At 34.4% G+C, this 24430-nt stretch overlaps 1 protein-coding gene across 1 annotated transcript in view; it reads left to right on the top strand.

Annotated features, from left to right (window-relative positions):
• Nucleotides 1–24430, top strand: part of TENM1 (teneurin transmembrane protein 1) — a 642971-nt gene that overhangs the window by 164367 nt on the left and 454174 nt on the right. The window contains exon 3 of the mRNA XM_063432113.1: nt 17530–17790. Within this exon, the coding sequence (XP_063288183.1) occupies nt 17530–17790 (261 nt within the window). The remainder of the gene's footprint in view (nt 1–17529; nt 17791–24430) is intronic.

Below are 24430 nucleotides of genomic sequence, written 5' to 3'. Positions count from 1 at the left end.
TTATACGTTGTATTTACTTTTATCAGCCAGTTTAACATTTTGTACCCCAAGAGGGATCTCTCCAAGGAGAGTTTCCCTATTTTTTTTTTATGTAACCTAAGATTACATTAGAAGGGATATCTTCAGCACTAATCAATATGTGGGATATCATATGGCTTGGAACGCTTTGATGATGCCAGGTAATGTTTCTCCCAAAGTAATAACAGAACATGGGAAATTGGAAGGAAGGCACGTGTAAAAATACATGGTGTTCCACTAAACATAGTTACAAAAATAATACAAGTATCTTCCTCTCACAATTTGTAAAATAAATTTGTAAAATAAAACACTATTGGGGAAAGAAAGATTTAAACCTCTGGTAAATATATTTGTCATAAATAAAACCAAGTGACAGATGTAGAGAAGCAGATGGACACTTTAAGCCTTATGTTTTTATCACTACCCAGAATTCCAAGCTGCAGAGTTAACATATACTTAGTGCATCCTTGGGAAAACATACTTGCTGACTTTTCTATGAAGTGAAGCTGTGCACAAAATTGTTCAACTTACCTTAAATTAATTCCTACTTGAAACATTCTTTAATTCAGTACGTCTTTTAAAAAATATTGTTTTTATTGATACACCAAGTAATGATCATGTGTTAATATAATGTATTAACACAAAATGCCAAAATTTGCTTGCATTTTCCAGTTTTGCACCTGATATGCTAAGATCAGGAAGAAGAGTGTCCTGTATCTAACACTTTGCCCACATATTTTCATTATTCTTTGAAGTATTCTTTTTTTCTGATGCTTGCCTTTTTTTGTGTTGGACGTTTTGTTGCTTTTTAATAACAACTTTTTTACTATAATTTCCTTTTTCAGTGTTTACCTTTAGAAGAAAAGAGTAACATCATTAAAATAAAACACAGGAACATATTTTCTAGATTCTATGGAATAATATTTTTGTTATGCAAATACAACATATTTCAAAGCTTGTGATTCATGTTAACGAGTGTGAATTATGTTGATCTAGAACAGGGGTAGGCAACCTACGGCACTAGTGCCATGCACGGCACTCAAGGTGCCTTTGCACGGCACTCAAGGCTGCTAGAGCCAAACAGGCTCTGGCCTATCAGGAGTCCCAGTAAAACAGGCTCTGGCCTATCAGGAGTCCCAGTAAAACTTCAGATATCTGCTAATCCGAAAAGGTGGTGAAGGACAATCCTCAATTTATGCATTGCAGCACGTAGAGGAAGTGATCTCAGATCACTTCCTCACAGCTCTTGTGAATGGGAATCTACACAGTAGTAGAGCAACACGCAGTTGCAGCTCCTGTCTTTGACATGTACCTGGCCGGCCTGGTCCCCACTGGAACCCAGGGAAGTCGCCCACACTGCTAGATATACACAGAAATGCAGAATAACCCTTCCCACCATACAAATAATATGGACAGCCCACACACAAACATACACACAATCCGAACAAACGCAACACCACTAACAATCCACATACATGAACACAACCCCACATGCAGCCTCTCACATGCAATATCCCAAACAGCCCCCACACACTACCAAACACACAATGTGACATATCCATCCACACACAAAATTCCACAAGCAGCCCCCATACACAGCTTACATTCATATGTATCATACACAATACCATAAACTACTCATGAACCTATACAATATAATAGCTCATATATGCAGGGCCGTCTTTAACACGGGGCAAACGGGGCAGCTGCACCGTGAGCCCCGCTGGCCTGAACTAGATCTCACCGCCCCGTCCGGTAATCCGCACACTAAGGAGGCCCACCGGCTGGCCCATGCACAAAGGGGCGCTTTAACAGCGCGAGTGGGCCCCTTGCTTTTCGGCAGCAGGCTGGAAGGAAGGGACGGCCGTGCATCACTTCCTCCCACAAAGAGAGGAGCGCGCGAGAAAGAAGAGTAGGCAGAGTGGAGGGGGGCTTGACGAGAGAGCCAGACCCCAACTCCCAACACCTTCAGCCACCAGCAGGAAAGGTAGGAAACTGGAGGGTGGGTTTTTAAAGTGTAAATTTTGTGTGTGTTAGTATGCTTGTGTGTGTGTGTGTGTGTGTGTGTGTGTGTGTGTGTGTGTGTGTCAGTATATCTATCTGTGTGTGTCAGTATTTGTGTGTCAGTATGTCTGTGTGTCTGTCTGTCAGTGTGTGTGTCAGTATATCTGTGTTTGTGTGTGTGTGTCAGCGTTGGGGTGGAGGACGTGATTGCACGCCTGGGAAGGGGGGACAAGGTCCAGGGGGCCCCAAGCAAATGCTTTGCCCAGGTCCAGTCAATATTAAAGACGGCCCTGCATATACGCACATAAACAAAGATAGAAAGCAATTACAGTAAAAATAACACAAGCAGAATACGGCAGCACACGCACCTCAATTAAAAAAAAATAGCACCGCACGCTTCGGGACATCACAATCCTATATCGGCACAGTGCTGCTAAAAGGTTGCCTACCCCTGATCTAGAAACTAACAGATTAGATGATTTCCTTTCTGGCTTCCTTGATTGTACAGGACTATTAGTGGCTATCTCCACAATAGGAATAATTCATGTCACCAAATTCTAGTGTAGTGAGTGATCTTCAAAGCAGCTGTTGAACATTTCAGATATGCCTTTCATGTGTACATAACACATCACCTTTCAGCACTACAATTCAGTCATTAGTTTATATAAAAGTGTTCCAAAGAGATGCAGTCACAACTGGCTATACTGTATCTCAGTAAATGTATATTTACTAAACAGCAAACTGTAGTGATGCAAGATATGGCTTTCAAATGTTAAGCCCAAAAATTGCATTCTAAGCTAGCTTCATTGGTGCTCAGTATGAGATTATTTTTTTTAAAGAAATTAACTTGGAATGCTAGATTCTAATGCCAGTTATTAAAGGGAAACTCCAGCGCCAGGAAAACAATCAGTTTTCCTGGCACTGGATGTACCCTCTCCCTCCCACCCACCAATCCCCAATTACTGAAGGGGTGAAAACGAATTTCAATGCTTTCCTATGGGGATTTGAGCAACGCTGGAGGTCCTCACACATCGTGAGGACATCCAGCGACGCTCTAGCACAGGTTTCCTGTGCTATAGAGCAGGAAGTGACCTCTAGTGGCTGTCTAATAGACAGCCACTAGAGGTGGAGTTAACCTTGCAAGGTAATTATTGCAGTTTATAAAAAACTGCAATAATTACACTTGCAGGGTTAAGGGTAGTGGGACCTGGCACCCAGACCACTCCAATGAGCAGAAGTAGTCTGGGTGCCTTGAGTGTCCCTTTACCTAAAGAGATGTAATATATTCATATGCACCTCAAAGTCATCTCACGAAACTCAGCTATTTTTATAATTCATGTCGATAAATTTTCATGATGATCACATTGTATCAATGTATCTTTCCTGGTAAAATATTTTATAAATAAATAAATAATAACATTGAAATTCAAATGTACCTTATATTGTCTGTTCCTAACTCTCATTACCTAGTAATATACTAAGCCCCACTCCTCTCAGTTGCTATAACCTACCATCTTTCTTTAGGGCTTCATGCTCTCCATTCCCCATTACACCAAAGAACTATGTAAAAACATATTTTATTTTGAAGTGCTCTGCATGTGAGGAATAACCTAACATAATTAATCAAATCACCCACATTCCCGCAGCATTTATAAATATATTTCTATCTCCAATAAAACGAAACCTGTAACAATTGATAATGGTTATTATGTTTTGTAATGATAAGGGCTAAATGGTGTTACCTTGCATCAAAATTGAATTGTTGGACCATCCCAGGGCACACATTAAAATAAAAGAAATCTTAATGTATTCTAGTGAAATAAAATTCCACTCACTCTTTATTGGGTACCATTGACTTGTTCTTGCTTGATCAATAGAACTTCTGAAGAAGATTTAGTTACACAGTTCATTAACGAACCAAAATTCATTTAAATTCATATTAAATGGTTGCAAGCTTCACCTAAGGTGAAATCCTACTATCACCTTTGAGACAAAAGGGATGATTTTTAATCAAAGTTAGATGTATTATATATTCGATATTTTAAGTTGTTATTGCCATCTCTTTAACCAACCAGATTTTTTTTTTTTTTTTTTTAAATATGGACTTAATTAACTTTCTCAAATGCTATTACTAACAATCATATGTTTAAACCAGAAATCCTTGTCATGCAGTAAAAATGAGATTTTGCAATAATTACTTATAGATGACTTCTTGTGAATGTCATTGAAATTGTCCTCATTTGCAACTGTTGTAAACAAATTAGATTACCCCTGTGTATTTTATATCCCTAAAATGATTTATCATACACTAAGTATTGTGACATTGTGAAACAATATCTGTGTAAGCAAGCGAACAGGTATAAATGTTGTTAGAATAAGTAATTGCTGCAATAAGAGGCAAATGGATAAGTGGCAACTGATAGGATCTAAATTGGAAAATAATTTACATATTATTTGCATATCGAGTAATTGGTTCAAACCTGATTTGTCCTTTTACTAACATGCTCAATCTGATACCCAAGATATTTCATGAACATTTTAAGTTGAGAAATCAACATTTGCACTTTCAATCTTTTGCTCTTTTGTTATTTATTATATTTTATTCTGAAGATTTTCAAGGTATAGATTCAGGAGAAAGAAAACCAGATATTGTGCAGCTCCAAAAGACGAATTAAGCAGACTTATTTATCTTTTCAGTAACTGACCTGCTTAATTCACCTAAAAGTACTGTAAAACATCCATTTTCTTTAAGGGAATTCATGGTGGAAATCTTATTTACACTTTTGTACTGTATTTAAAAAGAGAGATGAGCGAGATCCCAGTGGAAATTGGCAGAAGGATAGATTCACAGGTAGCTAGAGGTAGAAAGTTACAACATAAATGAAAAGGTTAGAGATACACAAGCTCAGTTTGTTGTTGTAAGCTTGGTTAAAAAGCTATGTTTTCAGAGCTCTTCTAAAAGTCCTCTGGTCTGGCATGGTTCTTAAAATTGTCAATAGCATATATTATTCATGCTTTTATTATTGACTTTGATAAAGACAGATTCCATAATTCTTGGTGGAAGGTACATAGAATAGTCTCTCATTGGGAATAACACAAAATAACATTGCTAGGAGCTTGAATAAGGGCACTCGGTGTAGATCCTTTAACTCTTTAGGTTAGGGTCCTGTTGTGGTGAAGGTAGAATGGAGAACAGAACATATGTCGATAAATAATTTTATTGCAAATTTGTAGGAAAATGGGGTTCAAGTGAGTTTAGATAATTTGATCTTTCTGACTGAATATGATACATAACAAATGATAGCATAGTAGCTATCAGAGACAGTGTCACATAGAACCCAGAACCTGTGATCAGATGGGACTTTACACTTCTTAAATAAATCAGATCAAGTAATAATTTTAAATGGTTGTTCAGAATGATGGTAATACCAATGAGCACAAAGCTAAGTTTGTTCTTTACAAAAACACATAGTACAGAATAAAGTCTTTGAAAGGGGTGGGAGAAGTATAAGAGATGCTTGAGCTGTATTGTTATCAAGTAGCTTGTTAACATACCTTATCCACTCTCTGTAGGTGACTTGTGTTATTTAATGATTGCCATTGTTTTTTATGATCAATTAAACTACATAACTGCTAATAGCTAATATTTAAAAAATATTCAGTCCATAAAGAACAATTTGCCTGTAATAAGGTGAAAAGCCATTTAAGCCTGAAAGAATATTTGTGATTTTTTTATACAGTTATAATTTTATGACTGTAGTTAATGGTTCATATGGGACATCTTTATCTCTACTGGTTACTTCAAATGTTGGAGACAAATTGAACAACAAATAATGGCCTGAGCACTAAAGGTCAATTAGTCACTGTCACTTGGTAATGTCAGCATGAATATTTCACATAGCCTAATTGCTTTTCTAGATTCATAATCAAAATATAATTGAAGCCCAGAGGCTCAGCTTGAATTGAATAAAATAAATAACAGAACATTCCAATCTGCATCAGTGACATACTAAAAAACAAAGATTTTTTTTGTCCATAGTTTAGTTGTGATACAACAATATGCTAAATCTGTAAAAGGTTAAAACAACTTTAATGCTGACATTAAAGTACAAATGATGAAATGTTGGTTCTTAAAGAGTATTATATCTGTCCAATATTTTTTTTCCCTTAATAGTAGTCTTTTCCCACTTTTATGTATTAGCAGATTTCCAAAATAAAAATGTAAAGAACTATTATGTAACCTTGTTGATATATTATATGATGTGGTCTTTAATAATAATTCGAATTGTGCACAGTGAAAAAAAATCGGTTTGGCCAAACTGTTTTTTCAAAAAGGACATTTAGTTTCGGACCTCTGACACTAGTTTGTATGGTGATTCAGCTTATCCAAATGTTGTCCATGAAAACTATTCGAAAAAACTATTCCGATGGAAAAAAAAGGTGCAGAAATATGCCAATTGGTGTGGTACAAAATATATACATTATACGATATTAAGTATTTATTTAGCAGTACACTGTTAGGTGCATTTCCCCACCATTTGGTTCACAGATCAAGTAAAAAAATGTAACCAAAAAGAAGCAGGAAAAAAAAATTCTATATTTATATATTATATATCTTTCTTAAATATATAATATATAAATATAGATTTTTTTTAAATGCTTCTAATTTTTTTTCTCTATTGCCCATTTTTCACTTGATCTGTGAAAATAAAATAAAATCATAATTTAGTGGCTGTTCTGTAGGCATCAATTATCTGTTCTCAAATCCATCATGTAATTTTGTTTCTGGCACCACGAGCAGACCTACAAATCCCAAAGAAAATTAGCATGCTCGTCTGTTGGGAATAATACACTTTGCCTATATTTACCCGGGGCTTAAGCTACAGATGACCGGCTAGCCAGTCTGTTTAAAATTGGTTAACATGTCAGCTATTTGAAATAATATACTTGATCTATATCCAATGCTTAGTGGATATACCCCTAGACAAGTGCTGTAGAACATCATGTAACAAGTAACAGGTGTTATATCCTGTATATTTCTGCTTGTCTGTCTTATTTCCTGTTTTTCTCCCTTTGATCATAACTGCATAGTAATGTGTAATTTAGAACTTAGTAGTAAATATCTTTAATTCGTAGTGTGCGTGCATATTAGTTTGAAGTGTGTAGTTATAGTGAAATTTAGCTTTGAGCAAGGCCCGAATATGAAGATACACCTGCAAGCATGCTATAGGTTAAGATGTTAAGATAAGATAGATGGTTAAGATTGGATAATGCTTGTAACACCACCCCTGTTCCCTGCTGTATAAAACCTGTTACACGGCTCATTAAAGGCTCAGAAGTCACTTTGAACCTTACCTTGTCTTGTATCATTCATTGGGGGCTCCTCGCCAGCTGGATTGGGGACAAGGAGAAATATAGAGAGTTGCAAATTGATACAAAAGACCATGGCAAGGGAAAATTCCTGACAGAGAAAATTCCTCACTTACATCGTCCATGCTCAGTTATATGCCTGTATGATGTATTGGAAATACAGGATTCACCTGAACCGCCATTCTGCCTATATGCAGATGAATGACAATTTGACCAAACCAAATGCACATGTCTAGTAATAAGTAAAGTGAATTCAGATATTTTACTCATCTTTCTAATGGACACAATAGGCATAAAGTTGGGCAGATCTTGCATAGCATAACATGAAGTGAAATACCTCCTTCATCTGAGAGCCAGGGGTAGACTAATATCTGTAGAGATGTTAGGGAATTACAACTTTAAGCTATTCTCACCAAGGTGATAAACTGTGGGGATACTATATATAAGATAACCTTTGAACTAATGCAAAGTTGTTAGGGTTCTATGAGTTTTTCTTTAAATTGGCATTATTAGTAAAACGTATATGTCATACAATTGTGAATGACAAATTTATATGCAGATAGTAATACATTTAATCTTCACATGCTGACAAACACCAGCATATATAAACGTACCTGAAGATTACTTCCTTTATTTACAAGATGGCAAACAGAAATATTGAGGTTACTGTGCTCCCGGCCATGAAATTACATATTGGCAGGCTGCAATTCATAATTTGGGAACTTGACATATGTATAATGGACTTTATGTGTGTTGTATATGTGTATTCTTTACAAATAACTTGCCTAGTAACAGTAAGGGCAAATAGACTAAATTAGACTTGTGCAAATGTTATTTGTTAAATTGCAAATCATCTGAATTTTGGTCAATTATTGGGTCATCTGAATTCTGTAACTCTAACTCTAATAAATGACTCATGCAATGGATGAACATGTTCCTTTGATTCATGATTCAGAGTGCCATCCTTGGTGCCAAAAAAAGAGACGATTGATGTTTAGGGGACAGCCACTAAATATTGATTTATTCACAGGTTAATAGAAAAATTACCAATTAAGGGGAAAAAAAGGAGGAGCACTAAAAAAAAAAATACACCTATTTTTATAAATTTAATGCAATTTATATATTTCTCTCTGTTGGTTTTTCCTTTTTCCCCTCTGATCTCTAAACAAAATGGTGTTAAAATGCACATATATGTGTATATATAAGTGTACTGAAAAATATATACATATATAAAAATATATATTTTTTACTGAAAAATATGTGTATATATATTTTAAGTACACTTATTGGCCTATATTAACACCATTCTAGTTTGTCCGAAAAGTTATCCTGTATGTATGGATGATATTTAGACGAGTTGAACCACGGACATCTATTAGATTTTCCAAACTACATTTTATTTTTAGACAAAGTGATTCACAAGTCTAGTAATATTTAAATAATACTTTATCTATGTAATTGTAGGACTTTTTTTTTTAATGGTTCTGATGTAAGTTTGCTTGTGAAATGAAATTTCCCTAAATAAAGAGAGGATTTGTTTATTGCACAATACATGCTGGTGTTCCAAACTTGAGCAATATGTATAAGTGTTGCAGAATAGAGCACTTGGCTATTTAAAAATACAGTTGGTCCTTAAGTGCAAAAATACTGTATTGTGTTTATAAATATATATGGCAAATATAGTTCCATGTGAATAGATTCTTGAATGTTAATTAGCTGATTGTTGAGTTGTTCCTACGTAAAAACACCTAACCACAAGACTTCACATAGTGCTGAACTTTGCTTCCATATGGTGACCACCTACTGTGTATGTCTCTCTGTGTGCTATGACTCAGCAACTCTAACTCTAGATTGCAGATGTATGACCTATTAAACATGAACTGATTATTGTATGTTTCTGTGAAAAGGACAATAACTAGTATAAATATATAAATGCTTGCATTAATATTTGATAATAAGGACTACAGCTAATTAATCCTTGGAGAAAGTAATGCTGATGTTACATGTTAATATTTTGAGTTTTACATTAAACATATAATAAGATGGGACATGTAATAATATGTGTTAGTATTATAGATTTACAAATCATTGTCCTAGTCATGTCTCATTGAAGAATATTGTAATAAAGAACAATTCTAAAGCAAAGTAATACAATTTGCTAATAGGAAAAAAATAAATTCCGTATCGTGTGATGGGTATACATTTCGGTCCATTTTTGCTATAAGCTAGCTCCTAATTAGAATAGTGAACCTTTACTTCTTTAGTACATATATCCATCAATTTAAACCAGAGGTAATTCCTCAGAATCACGACATTGGAAGTAAGCTAGGGGCTCGCTAGTCACGGCATTCATTTCTACTGCTTTTATTGTAATTTTGCCAAGAGGTCAAAATCTGACCACTACACTGCAATATCTATGGCCACAGCTTGAAGGAACTCTATATACAAAGTTGTATTCCTAACTCTCTATCCCCCTCTCCATTCTACTCCGCTCCCCTCTTTACCATCCCGCCCCTAGCCCCCCTCGTTCCCACCGTCAGTTTAACCCCTTAAGGACCAAACTTCTGGAATAAAAGGGAATCATGACATGTCACACATGTCATGTGTCCTTAAGGGGTTAAGGGATTAAAAAATTATTCTGTTACATGTCTGATTCTATCACTAATGTCCCTCTGTGCTGGATCGGGATATGTTTCTGCCAACATCAGACCCTAATGCACATGCGTGGAACATTAGGCCTTCCCCACAGGAAAGCATTAACTCAATGCTTTCCTAGGAGGTCTTTGAACATGAACTAATCAGTCTAGTTTATGCTTCTGCAATTTCACTGCTCAATTATCTGCTATTTCTTAGTTAAATCACTTTGGTTTCTGATATGCAGCCCTAGCCAATGCTCCCCTTGCTGTGACTGACACATTTTGTATTAAAAAAAAAAATTGTTTCATTTTCAATCAGATGTTAAACTTGCTTTAGGCGTTTTTATCTCCTGCTCTGTAAATTGAACTTTAATCACACACAGGAGGTTCCTGCAGAGTCTAGAAGGCTATTAGTAGAACGGGAGATAAGTTCTGAATTTAACAGAGTGTACGATAAAGGAAGTTTCAACATTAGATCTATCCTTATAGGAAGTGTTTAGGAAGGCTGTGTGAGTTACACACATGGGAGGTGTGGCTAGGGTTGCATAAACAATGTGATTTAATTCCTAGATGGCAGAAAATTGAGTAGTGAGACTGCAGAGGCATCATTTATACACCAAACTTGCTTTATTAAGCTAAAGATCGCTTTGTAAACTATTGTGTCCCTTTAATACAGTGCACACAAAACATACTGCATGTTGGATACCTAGAATATTACAGTAACATATTTTAATACATACATGACCAATAAATACTATATTGAGTCTCTGGATTAATTCTGTTAAAATATACAGATGAAATCATTTCTATTACCAGTAAAAATCCAGAAAGGATTTTATATACTCCCTATACACTGTCAAACTGGATCATTACAGTACAAGTACCTACTTGTGTAGCCAGCTAATAATGGCTATATATCTTATGACCTGAGGAATCTACTTCTCTAGCTATCTCTAGCTTCCACAGAGTCCTTCTTAAGATAGATTTCCATTATATACATAGACACCACTTTGAGTGAAAACTAAGTTTAGATAATAATCCTCTTAACTTACACACAGTGGAATAGTGCAGCGCTAGACAGAAGGCTTACCCTTACAGTGTAGGGCGTTGCTCATGTATAACCAGAAAAAAATAAACATAATAAACAGAGATTTCCATTATGTTTAACACTTCTTCAATCCATCAGTCAATAAATCTAACTGATGACTAATCTGACAAAGCCACATTTATCCTACTCTACCTTATTCAAAATCCATGATGCCCAGTCAACATGAATTGAATTAACTTTTCAATATTCACCTGTGCTCCACTACCAATTTTAATCTATCATTCAACAACTCAAGATTTTGCGGTCTATCTTCTTTCCAGACGTCTTGTTTCACAGAGAAACCTCCTCAAACATTGCAAATCAAAACACAGATAGGTAAAAGTTGTTTATTATATTCACCACAAGAAGCCAAACCCAGTAAGCATTACATAAATTAATACTGTCAATCATTTTAGCGCCTGTTTTATGCCATTACAAACAAAACTGGCTTAACAGCCCTTTTTCCTCTTTCCGAAACATGACATACATTTTTGAAACACTATCACTGACTTTGCTTTCCGCTTACCTATAGGAATAGTGGACATGAGTAAGTTGTTTGCCATTGAACACAAAAATATGTTTGAGAAATATGTTTGTCATTGAATAAAAAAAAAAGCCTTAGAATGATGGCCCTAGATGTGAGTAATTATATCCGCTCTAGCTATACCCTTATTTATAGTATGGTGTTGTATTTGGAGATCCGCATGTAGTTCTAATAGTCTAAGGTGGCAAATTATATATGTTATAAAGCATTAGAAGTCTATGGTATGTATCTTAGGCTTAATAGGAATGATATAAAAGGTACAATTTATGTGTTAACTCATAAATGGTAGATTATTCATAGATAACAAGTTACATAGTTACACAGGCTGAAAAGAGACGTGTCCATCATGTGCCTTTATCACATATGTTTTTTACTGTTGATCCAAATGAAGGAAACAAAAAGGAAAAACAGTTTCAACCACTTCCAGTTTTGCAACGAACTAGGGGAAAAAATCCTTTTTTTTTCCAATCAATTTTTTTTTATTAATCAAGATATTATAACATGTAATATTTTAAAGGTTACAATAGGTCAAGCAATATATCAAAGCATATTATCATGTTAATATGTATAACACAGAAACATACGTAAGTTTATATCTTAGGGACATATAGCAAATTATTTAATTTGTTTATATATGTCAGAAGAAATCGTATCCTTCTTTCATTTGTTCATATTTAGTCAGGAAATTACTGTAGTGAATCTCTCAAAATAAAAGAAGCCCTAAACTAAATACATTTCTCCTCAAAAAATCCTTGTTGACCCCAGAATTGCAGACATGTTTATCCTTCGATCGAGAAGCTGTTACCCCACAATTTAAAAATTATATATTTGAATATTATGTTTTTGCAAGTATTCATCCAGTTGCTTTTTAAACATCTGTACAGACTCTGATAAAACCACACAAAAGTCACACAAACATAAGGTATAAACTAGCTTTAGCTGAGCATATTCCATTGACCTGAGCCTTGGGTGTGGTGGTGGAGAGGGCTATTGCACAGGGCAGATTCAGAGGTGGGGTGTTTATAATAGGCAGTCCTTTAAAATGTAGTTTGGTAATGGACAGTGCATTGATAAATAATACCTATAAACAAGTATCTTTACAGTCCTTTGATAAACACCCCTATGATCAATCATGCTGATTTTCAAATGCCTTTATGAAGAACAAACCTTAGACCTTTTATTTGTTATTTTAAGTAAAGCTTTCAGTTTGGCCTTTTTTTCAGTATAATTCAAAAAAGAGGAACTATTTCAAAGTTATATAGAGAGCTAGACATATTTTTGCAAACCTGCATTGCTTTAGTATATTTTTTTTTTTTATATATTGTTGTTGGAATGGCTCAGATTTCTCTGAGAAATATGTAACAAAGACAGCACGGACCAATTTAGTACAGAAAGCAAACAAGAACTGTATAGCTGTTCATTTTTACTGTCTCATTTGCTTTCTATGTTGAACTCTGCCATAATTTTACAGTGTCACTATTTTGGTTGTAAACTGCTTGTAATTCATTTTCTTGGACTCGGTTCCCTAGTTTTTCTTAATACTCGACATAACCCATAAAATGTTTCAATATCTGTACAGCTCATTCCTAGTATGACTACTGCATCACCAAACTACATATGTTAATTTTAGTCATCTCAAATATTACAATGAATATTAACAGATACAGCACGTTAAATACATTTATTTGTTTTCTGCTTGATAAAACTCCATTCTTTAGACTTCTTAAATGGGACTTCCCAGGGCATTTTATATTCATTTCCCTGGAGTTTTAATATTATGTTTAGCTATTTCTGTATTTAACTAATCTATTGTATTTATGAGGTGACTAATACAATTAAATGTACTAATCCACACCCCTGTTTTTCTTGCAAATGGGCTCTCCCTCACGGATCCTTGTCAATCACTTTTATAAGCTCTGTCCTTTGCGCATGGCAGACAATATAGAGAAATAAAAACATACAGAAAAGAGGAAAAGTTAAACAATGTTTTTATTTCGCTGCTTCTTTTGCAATGTTTGCCCTGCCTTTGAACTTGTCTGGACTGAATTATGATGTTATTTGCTACATTTAAAAAAGGAGCATCATATGCTAAAAAGGTTAACACTAGTATTAGGTAATTTCTAATGTTTTATTTAGCTGTGTAAATTCTACAGAAGTGACTTTTCTCCTCTAAAGTGGCGTTCAATGCCAGAGTTGATCCAGCAATCGAATGCATTATGCAAATAATATAATAAAAACATATGCAATTTTTTTAATTTTTTTTAAATAAAACAAATAGATTCTGTATGTTTTTATTTTTGGAGGGCCAATTACCATGATCAGCACTATTGCCAACATCCAGGAAGTGAATAAACAATTCCCCCAATCAGAGCTCTCCAATAAAAAGTATGATGGTGTCACAGTGCATGCTTGCACATAATGTGAAGTATATTGGACACCTGTGATTTTACATCCATGTTACACGTTACAGTATATGTACATGCATGCCTAAAACGTGGGGATGTGCAAAATGTCCTCTAACCCGTACACTGCAAATTCCATAGGCATTCTGTGGATTGTCAAATAGTTATATTAAATTTCCATATTAAACTGTTTTTTTAATATAAAAAAATACGCATTATTTATTTTATGTTTAACCATTGTTTTTCTTAAACTGTTTTTATATAGTGTTTTAGAAAAAATGGTAGCCATGTTTACTGTCTCCGGTTAACTGAATGGACACCTACAGTATATAATGCCTTTTATTCATTAATAATTAGAAAATTCTTAGTTCCTACCAGTCTTGGTAAATAGTTAAGAGATCAGGCAATATAACCCAAAAATAAGCACTGGTTAAGTGGTTCATAGCAGGTGTAGTGTGTTGCAAATTGTACTGCTAATTACAAGCTTTGTTTTACTAACATATAAACAAAGAACATAAAACCTTTATAAAACAAAATTAGTAATAAATAGAAATTAAACTAATCAGACTCTCAGACATTTCACAATGAGACATGTACAGGGACTTCAGGTTGGTACTTAGATTACTTTGTGATGAACACAGATTTGCATCTTCCTTTATTAAGCACAACACAGAGGCACAAAATCACTTTTATGAAGTCAGTCTGTTCATAATGTGCTGTTTGAAAGACTGCTGAGATACTGAGATGCCATTAGCAGCAAAAACTGTGACTGCCGTGGAGAGAAAGATTGAAGAGTTATAAAGGGTGAAAAGTAGAGACAGCGGAAATGCTGAATGCGTGCACATTTCTGCAAGAAAGAATTAACTATTGGCTGCCAATCAATTTAAACTATAGATTAAATCATGAATGCAAACATTTACAAAAATGGTTAAATGTTAACACCGGGGTTAAAATTTGAGTCAAAATAGAACAGTTTAAAAACTCTTCTACTCTGCTGAATTGTTAGTCATTAAAAAAAACTGTGGAGGTCAATATGAACCCCCATAGGAATATGAGAGTTTAACCCCTTAAGGACCAAACTTCTGGAATAAAAGGGAATCATGACATGTCACACGTCATGTGTCCTTAAGGGGTTAATGCCTCGCTTATGTTCAAAACCCACATGTTGCTGGTGGAGGCATGTCTACTAAACAGTCTACAGACAACAGCTACTTACTGTCATTAAAAACTACACTGAACAAATTTATAAATGTAGCACTTTTGTTTTTGCTCCCATTTTTCATGAGCTGAACTCAAAGATCTAAGACTTTTTCTATGTACGCAAAAGGCCTATTTCTCTAACATATTGTTCACAAATCTGTCTAAATCTGTGTCAGTGAGCACTTCTCCTTTGCCAAGAAAATCCATCCATCTCACAGGTGTGTCATATCACGATGCTGATTAGAGAGCATGATTATTACAAAGGTGTGCCTTAGGCTGGCCACAATAAAAGGCCACATTAGGTCAGTGTTCCGTGTAGTTATTGCTAATCAGTTGCTAACAGGGGGTAGCTGGCAAAGTTCTCCCCAAGTCCTCTACCAATGAGTATGAGGTGGGGGCACAAAATTAATGAATGGGGTAGACTAGTCACAGTGTACCATCCTGCCCCTACAAATGGACATTAGCTGGGAACGCTATTAAATGGGACTTTGATTGTATTAATGGGTGGCTAGTGTCCTCCTTCGGCTCCCACTCATGACCAACAGATGAAGGAAATTGATTTAACAAATAGGGTAAACTAGTTACTCCCCTGGCTTCCACCCATACCAATGACTTTCTTTATTTCCCTTAAAAATACAAACAGTAATACAAATAATAAATACAACTGCATTGGCAGACTTTGATGACCATCAGGAATTTTTATTTTACAGAACACGTTTTTGGTTTGATAAGGTCTAAAACAACAAACATGTTATAAAAAAAAATTAAGGAAAAAAAGGAAGAGAAGAGAAAAACAAAGAGGGGATCAAAGAAGAAATAAGGAAGGCTTATTGGATGGATTAGACTCTTGAAAGGCCCCTATTGTAGTGCAAAATGGGATTTAGTAGGGTATTGGCATGGAGTTCAAGTTATTGGCTACATACAAATATCATCATCCACAATTAATCGTGAATTCTAAATGTTAATTTAATATAGCCAAACCATTGTTTATAAATATATTTCTAAATAAATACCTATATTTACAAGTGAGAAACAATGCATATCCAACTAGGTTACTTTGGGCACAGAAAACGACTAAATGGCGTTTAAATCTATCCATTATTACCCACTATTCTTTATAAAAAAAACAACTTGTATGGTATTTTGTTTTCAAAGTGGTTTTCAATTTACACAGAATAAGAGATGATTCACAGTCTTAAGGTAGATATTGATGGGGTTGGCAAACATTATTATGCTGCAGAATATACGCTATTGGTGACCTTACAAACCAGTATGCAATGCGTGAACAAAATCCTGAACACAATTGGGATTAAATGCATGTTGAGAGTCTGCAGTGAGAAATTATTTTCCATGTAAGTACAATTCTAAGCTGAAAGTCATTGTATCCTACAATTAGAAGTGAACTATATTATGGATAATGGATATAAAATGTTAATCTTATTGACAGAATGTGCGTGTTATATATATGTATGGTTTCCCAGGTGAGATCCATTACAAGTTGAAACCATAGCTTTCAAGGAGAATTGTCAAATACATTTTGAACTTCCCTAAACTTCATGGATGATGAGTGTTGCTTGCTTTTTAAAAAAACTTTTTTAAACCAGTTACCTATATTACAAATAATACTCAAGGTGAAGAATTGTATCATGATACATTGTTTCTGGTATTCAAGGTGTATCAGGTGTATAAAAACAAGAGGAAAGAAATCTAATAAAGGAATTATCAGACACATATCAAATTTATAACACAAATTCCAAGTTCTCTACAAATCTGTATATAACAAACTCCTCACTAGCATACAGTAATTATTTACATATTATGAGGTCCATACATTGTGTTTTTTTATTGTTTTTTTACGTAGATGATATAACCATTCAATTTCTGACTGACATTTATTCAAAGATATTATTTTCTATTTTTATCCTCTATATTTTGCGTGATATACCCAGTAGGCATGTACCTTGTTTCTCTATTGCATTTCTACAAATAAAATTAACATACTCTATTTCTTTATATTTATGTATTATAAACAACATGGAATATTGCAATATATTTTAATATTTTAAGGCACAAATGAAAGGAAGGACATTAATAAATATTGTACTTTATTAAGCTGGATACTAAAATGTTGTCATAAAATGAACCAATATGCTTTATGCCATTGTATTATATACCATTAGTATTAGTCTACTCCTACATGATAATATAAAGAATGGATTCTGTTTAGGTTTGCATTCATGGCTTTACCATAGTCCATATTTTTTTCAGAGATGGAATTCTGTGAGACACCGCAAATCTTGTGCTCTGGCTACCAGACCAACCTACATGGCATTTCTCAGCATCCCTACCCACTTGAAATGGGTTCTGATGTAGATACAGAGACAGAAGGAGCTGTATCACCAGACCGTGCCCTGAGGATGTGGATGAGAGAGATGAAGTCAGAACATAGCTCATGCATGTCAAGTCGGGCCAACTCTGCACTATCCCTCACGGACACTGACCATGAAAGGAAGTCAGATGGGGAGAATGGTAATGCGGCATCCCATAAAATATATATATTTTTTAATATTAAAACAGAAACTGTATATATGATGTTAAAGCACACACATCATATTTTGCTTATAATTCCACTTCACAAAGCATACCAACGCAGCTAGAAACAATATCAGCATCTTTGTAGCAGCATTGAACAGGAATAAACAATATGTGTATGAGATGAAGAACAGTAAATACCTCTCTAATAGTTTAATTAAATGTAAAAAAATATTAATTGTTTTCTTGATAGATGTAATTTGACCCTTAATTTTACTTTATCTTATATGGTATCGATTTGCGGTATTGTCTTCTATAGGGATTGATGCTTTTATTAAGTGTTTTGCTACTGCAACACATGATTGCTATATACTGCCACTTGTGCGATAAATGCATCTTCTCTTTTCGTTTTTTTTTTTTTTATTAGCAGTAAGATTCTATAGCAAACTGTTTCTAGTGGTCATGGTTGCATGGAGTTTTCCTTTAAGACCTAAATGGATACCTGGCAAAATATGTGTGAAGAGCAACTCTCCGTTTACTGTATGAATTATTAACGTATACCTCTAAATGTTTAAAAATCACAGACATGTTTCAAATCCACCGTGAGATAATTTTAATATTGTTGACTATATTTTCAGTGCATAAGGTTATCTTTATGTATGTTCAACAGGCATCGGGTATTTGAAAAAAATGTCACAAGAAAAAAAATGTATAGACACTGCTCTTAAAACCAGATGTGTCTGTGCATCACCTACTCTTTTAATTTTTAGCACAATATATTTAGATTGTTGTCTAAATACCAATTTGGACTAAGTAACTGAAATATACAAATCCAGTATTGAATTATCTATTGCAAATAGATCTTCACACTTAGATCCTCTAGTGTGTTAATTCTTTTCAAATGTCAGATGATCCAAACTATTTAAAATACACTGTTGTAAATAAAAATCAATGAAACATCCTAGGGAAAGCTATAAATCATTTGCAGTGTTTATGGCTATTTAACTAGTTCTGGATTTAGCTACAGTATGCTATAGTATGCTGTTTTCTAGCAAACTGTTGCATAGTGAAAATGAATAGCAATGTGTCCCATCACATTCATCACAAATGTCTATCACTTCTGCAAATTATCCTGATTTATATATAAATGTAAAATATCAAATGCTGACACATGTAACTCATAGAACAAATACAGCTGGCAACATTAATAAACACCTCCGAGTATAATGAGTAAGGAACTTTGGTAGGGTAAATACCTGTAGTAGATCCATCAAGGACCAAACAAAGGCAAAACTTTGGTCAATAGATGTTTTTCTAAACTTCTTAGATACTGAAGGATACTGAAGAATGGCAGTTTCAATTGATTATAGTGAAAGTGAATTGAATAGAAATATGAGATATGTTACCAAATTCCTGATGATGTAATGGTTTGCTTCGTTCTGGTAAAACATATGCCCCATATGGTATTTTAATTCCATTCAATACCCAAAATGAGTATAAACAATAATTGTTTTCATGTATTTTGGAAGTAGGAATATTAGTCCATAAAGACTCACTCACCCTCATTTATACTCTAATTATGATTACCAGCCTGTAGGTGAGGACATTTCTCTACTAGAAACTAATATAATACCATGTAATACCAATAACAGTAAAGGAAACTTCAATTGGTTATATAATTTCTACAGAGGGGACGGGTGAATCATTTCTACCCTTTCACTGTCAGTATTACAATAGCAGTCCAGAAATTGCTAAAGATTGCTTTAGCAGTTTTAAATGCCTATTTTTTGAAATATATGATTTGAAGATGTTCTTTTTAAATTCTGTTCAAGGCATTTGGTCATTTTTATTAATATATTTTGTCATACCTACTGTATGTGCGAAAAAAATACATTATTGCTTTTTTACTAACATTTTAGACCCTGTGTGAAATATTGCAATATAAAGGGCATTGTATACTGTCTATAGCTTTTTATTTCCCATACTCTACAAATAATTAAAAAATACAAATTTTATATTTACATAATTTTAATTTTTAAGTTTGTCTGCAAAGCAATCTATACACAAAATTGCTGTTTTATATGTGTATATGTTAGAGATGCATCCCTTACTTCAAATAAATGTTATGCTAACATTTGTTCAATCCAAAAGTGCTCAGTATTGAAGGGGCCAATGATATAAAGAGCAAACTATTGCACATGTTATTGGTCTCCTTACTAAGTATTTTTAGCTAGTTTTCTCTATAATATCTATGCAAATATTTAAATAGTTGTAGGTTGCAGAGAAAGACTTTGGATGAATTTGTAATTGCTGCTTCCATTAACTGAGTAGAAAAGGCTTTAATCAAATATGTTTTGGGTTTTGTTCAATTTAAATTTTTCAGGTGCAAATTCCAATATGATAAACAGCATGACAAAATAGTCAAATATGTTTTTCTTTTTTTTTTTTTTTTACTTTTAACTATTTGAAAAGTTGAATTAGACATAACTATCTCTCTAGTTAATGGAACATTCACTGTAGAGTATGATCACAGGCATTGCTAGGGTGCCTTTGGTGGCTGAAGCTCTAGTTGTGGGCTCTTTGGCCCCAGATCTCAGATATCTACAGTAGGTTTAAGAGGTAGGAGGATTTTGTTTTTTATTTGTAATTTTGCATCAGGCTTCTTGAAGCAGCCACTTGTTATAAAGAGAAATATCAGTAATATAGTGCTACTTATGTGGCAGATATAGTGACTGTTGGCAGAGTGCATTGGAGAACAGGACTTTGCATGTATTAGGTAGTATGTTTGGATTGCTCTGTGGCATGTGCTTGTACCCATAAAGGTATGCTTTCACTCAATATAGAAGGCTGGCGAAGTTGTTGATTTACCATAAATGGGTAACAAAAAGGCAGGGTTTAAATAAAAAGCATTAAAACACTAAACATCCTATTGTTAACTAGAAAATATTTTCTCTGGAAATGCCTGTAATGCTGGCTTTAATGAATATGTTTGTTTTTTTTTGGCCTAGTTTACATTGTAAAATGTTTTATTTTTATTTTAATTTTACCATATACTGCCTTTTCTACTATAAATCTGTTTTGTAAACAATTTTTATAGAGCAAAGGTGGGAGCTTTAGATGTCAATAGACTATAATCCACAATTACCAATAATTGTTGTTGTACACCAATATTTATGTGATCTCGGTGCAATTACCCACACCCTTATTCTATGGTCAAATGTGTTTCCATATTCTAAGCAATATTTTTATTCTTCATGAAACATAAAATGAACTGAGAATCACCAAGTTAAACTATCTGAAATTATAATAAATCTGGTATGTTTGCTTTAAACATTACCTGTCATAATAATGACATCACTCAATCACTGGCCACCATAATTTAGCACATAAATAGCATTTAATAAGAACTCCATTAAATAGGCATTTTTATAACAATGCATGTAAAAATGATTTGAATTATAGTAGCATAGAGTAAAGTTTATTAACATGTAAAACGTGATTCAACCTTGTATTTTATTTAAGAATTAACAACAAGAAAAAAAAAAGTTTATTTCATGATGTCTTATGTATAAAAAAAATCAAATAACACAAATGATGTGAATGCTCATATATTCAGTTACTTTATCCAAAGAAACAAATGAATCCTTTTGTATATAATGATAAATATCTGAAGGTTGCGAACAAAAATGCTGAAGGCAATACTCTACCTGAGCTGGCTATCGTAACATAGAAGAATCTGTCATTGTGCTGTCTTATTTCATAGTCAGGCTTTTACTAGATTTCCCTGTCCTTCTGTGTGCTTTAATATTACCTGTTTTGCTAAGCACTTCTAAAAACATTGCTGAGTATGAAGGTTTATTATTTTCTTTGTCTGTGTAAGCTTGGAATGCATTTCGGAAACATCTGGACTAGTCATTCAGCATCACTATGTAGAAAACGGAGGGGCAGATGAGTGTGTTGTTGAGCAATATAGGGACAATATAGGGATTTTTGCAACATTTTCCTTAACCTACATGACACATTTTGAAAGTGACATTCTACTAAAAGATACAAAAGCATACTTCGATCCAGCTTGTGAATTGGTACACAGAAATATTGGAAATTAATTCATCTCGAATTTGTATTTTGTCTTTTTGACAATATCTTTTTCCAAAGACTCTTTCCAAAGAGAAAAGATCATAACCATAAGAAACATTTTTACAAAAAACAAAAATGCTAAGCACAAAACAAAAAATCAGAGAACACCAATTATTTACAAGTTAATGAAACTACGGAAGTGGTTTAGACAGTAACATAATTACTTAAGCTTCCATTTCCATCCAAAGTATGTAAGCTCTTAGACAATTGATTTATTTACTTTTAAAAGGACATTGGAAGCCAAATATGATGCAGATTTTTCCACCAGCACCATGGCGGGATAGAGCAATGCTCAGCCGGTATTCAATCACCACACATTAGCTGGGTGTGCCAATATGCCTTTGAGTCATATAGCCTTCTTGCAAGATTGAACTACAAGGGACATCTATAAAGTCATTAGATATCCATAGTTTGTATTTTTAAACAATTACAGGGATAAGGGATTATTAATGTAATACTTCAAAGTGCTTCTATATAATTTTAAAACTTCTAATCAATAATCTTGCATGACCTTGGTAAAGCACATAGTAGATTGAAGCAACCTCATACACCAATGTATGTCAAAAAGAGAAAATAAATGGCATGCCATTACTAAGATTAGCTACAGCTTTTAAACAATTACATAAATATATAAATAACTGCACTGATCAGCCCCAACATGAAAACCACCTGCCTAATACTATGTAGGTTCCCCTAGTCCTGCCTAAAAAGCTTTGAGGCAGTAACTCCAAAAGTCCTCTAAATGTGCCCTGTGGTATCTGGCACCAATACTTTAGCAGTAGATCCTTTAAACTCTGCAAGTTGTGAGTTGGGGCATCCATGGAGGGATTTGTTGTTCAAACACATACCACAGATGCTCAATTAGATTGAGAACTGAGGAATTTGGAGGACAAGGCGACAACTTTAACACTTTGTCATGTTCCTCAAACCATTCCTTAACATTTTTTTGTCAGGGTGCATTATCCAGCTGAATAAGGCCACTGCTATTAAAGAATATTATTGCCATGAAGGGGCGTACATGGTCTGCAACAATCTCTAGGTAGGTGGTACATGTCAAAGCAACATCCACATGAATGCTCTGACCCAAGATATAGCAGCAGAACATTTTCCATAGAATACCACTGGTCTGATCTAAAAGAAATGCATCTGAACAATCAACCTTTTTTAATTGTTCCATGGTCTAGATCGGATGCTCATGTCCCCATTAAAGTACCTTTGACAGTGGACAGGGGTTATCATGGGCATTCTGAACGGTCTGCAGCTATGCAGCTCTATAGGCTGCAAAATATGATGCACTGTGTGTTTTGACACCTTTCTATCATGGCAAGTTTTTCAGCAATTTGACATACAGTAACTCTTTTGTGGGATCAGACCAGAAGGGCAAGCCTTCACTCCCCACATGCATCAATGAGTGTTGGGCGCCCGTGGCCCTGTCACCAGTTCGCCAGTTGTCCTTCCTTTTCCTGCTTTTGGGAGGTATTAACCACTGCATACTGGGAACACTCCATTTTGGAGATCCCCAGATCGTCTACTCATCATTATTTGGCCCTTGTCAAAGTCACTCATATCTTTTTGTTTGTCAATTTTACCTGCACCCATTACATGAAATTCATGAACTGACTGTTGACCTGCTGCCTAATATATCCCACCCCTAGACAGATGCCATTTTGACAATATAATTAATGTTATTCATTGCCTGTCAGTGATGTTAATGTTATGGCTGATCAGTGTAATTTTTTGTGTGTATATATATATATATATATATATATATATATATATATACAGTATATATGTGTGTAAAAAACAGATAAAATATTTTACATCTACATCACTGGACTAGTAGAGCTACAAAGCTACAATATATATATATATATATATATATATATATATATATATATATATATTTATTAACTGCTACAAAGATAATAGGGTAATGAATTGTCTCAATGTCATGAACATCCAACCATCACTGTTAGCAAAGTAATCAGATTTAGAGAAGTATAGTTTTCCAATATGCAACATGAGTGTAATTAAGAAATACAAAACAAAGTATATATCATCCATCCCCATAATGTGTTCTAGATTAACTCCTTATGGACCGTGGACGTATGAGGTACGTACGACAAAAAAAGATCCTTAAGATCATGATCGCTTCCAGCTGCTCTATGGGTATTGCACAATGCCTCAATGTCGAGGCATTGTGAAATACCCCCCTCACTGCAGGGCACCTGAATGATTGCTGCCCCGGAGCGATGACTTCTGGGTTTCTGCAAGTGGCGCCCGGCAGTGCAGAGCATCGGAAGCCTGCTCTGTCTGTACTGAGTGCCTTGAGGGGTCGAGGCACTCAGTAAAATAAATAATAAAATAAAAAATAATTAATAAATTAATTAAATGAAAAAAATTAACCCCTACCCTCCCTCCCTCCCTCCGATAGCTGCCATTCCACTGTTGGCGATTGGTCTTCTTCTAAGGGGGACTGTCCCCCTTTGCAATTTAGGTG

Source organism: Pelobates fuscus, chromosome 9 (genome assembly GCF_036172605.1).
Source record: "Pelobates fuscus isolate aPelFus1 chromosome 9, aPelFus1.pri, whole genome shotgun sequence".
Classification (NCBI taxonomy): domain Eukaryota; kingdom Metazoa; phylum Chordata; class Amphibia; order Anura; family Pelobatidae; genus Pelobates; species Pelobates fuscus.
The sequence above is the reverse complement of the archived record's forward strand: the minus strand, read 5'-3'. Positions and strand labels throughout refer to the sequence as shown.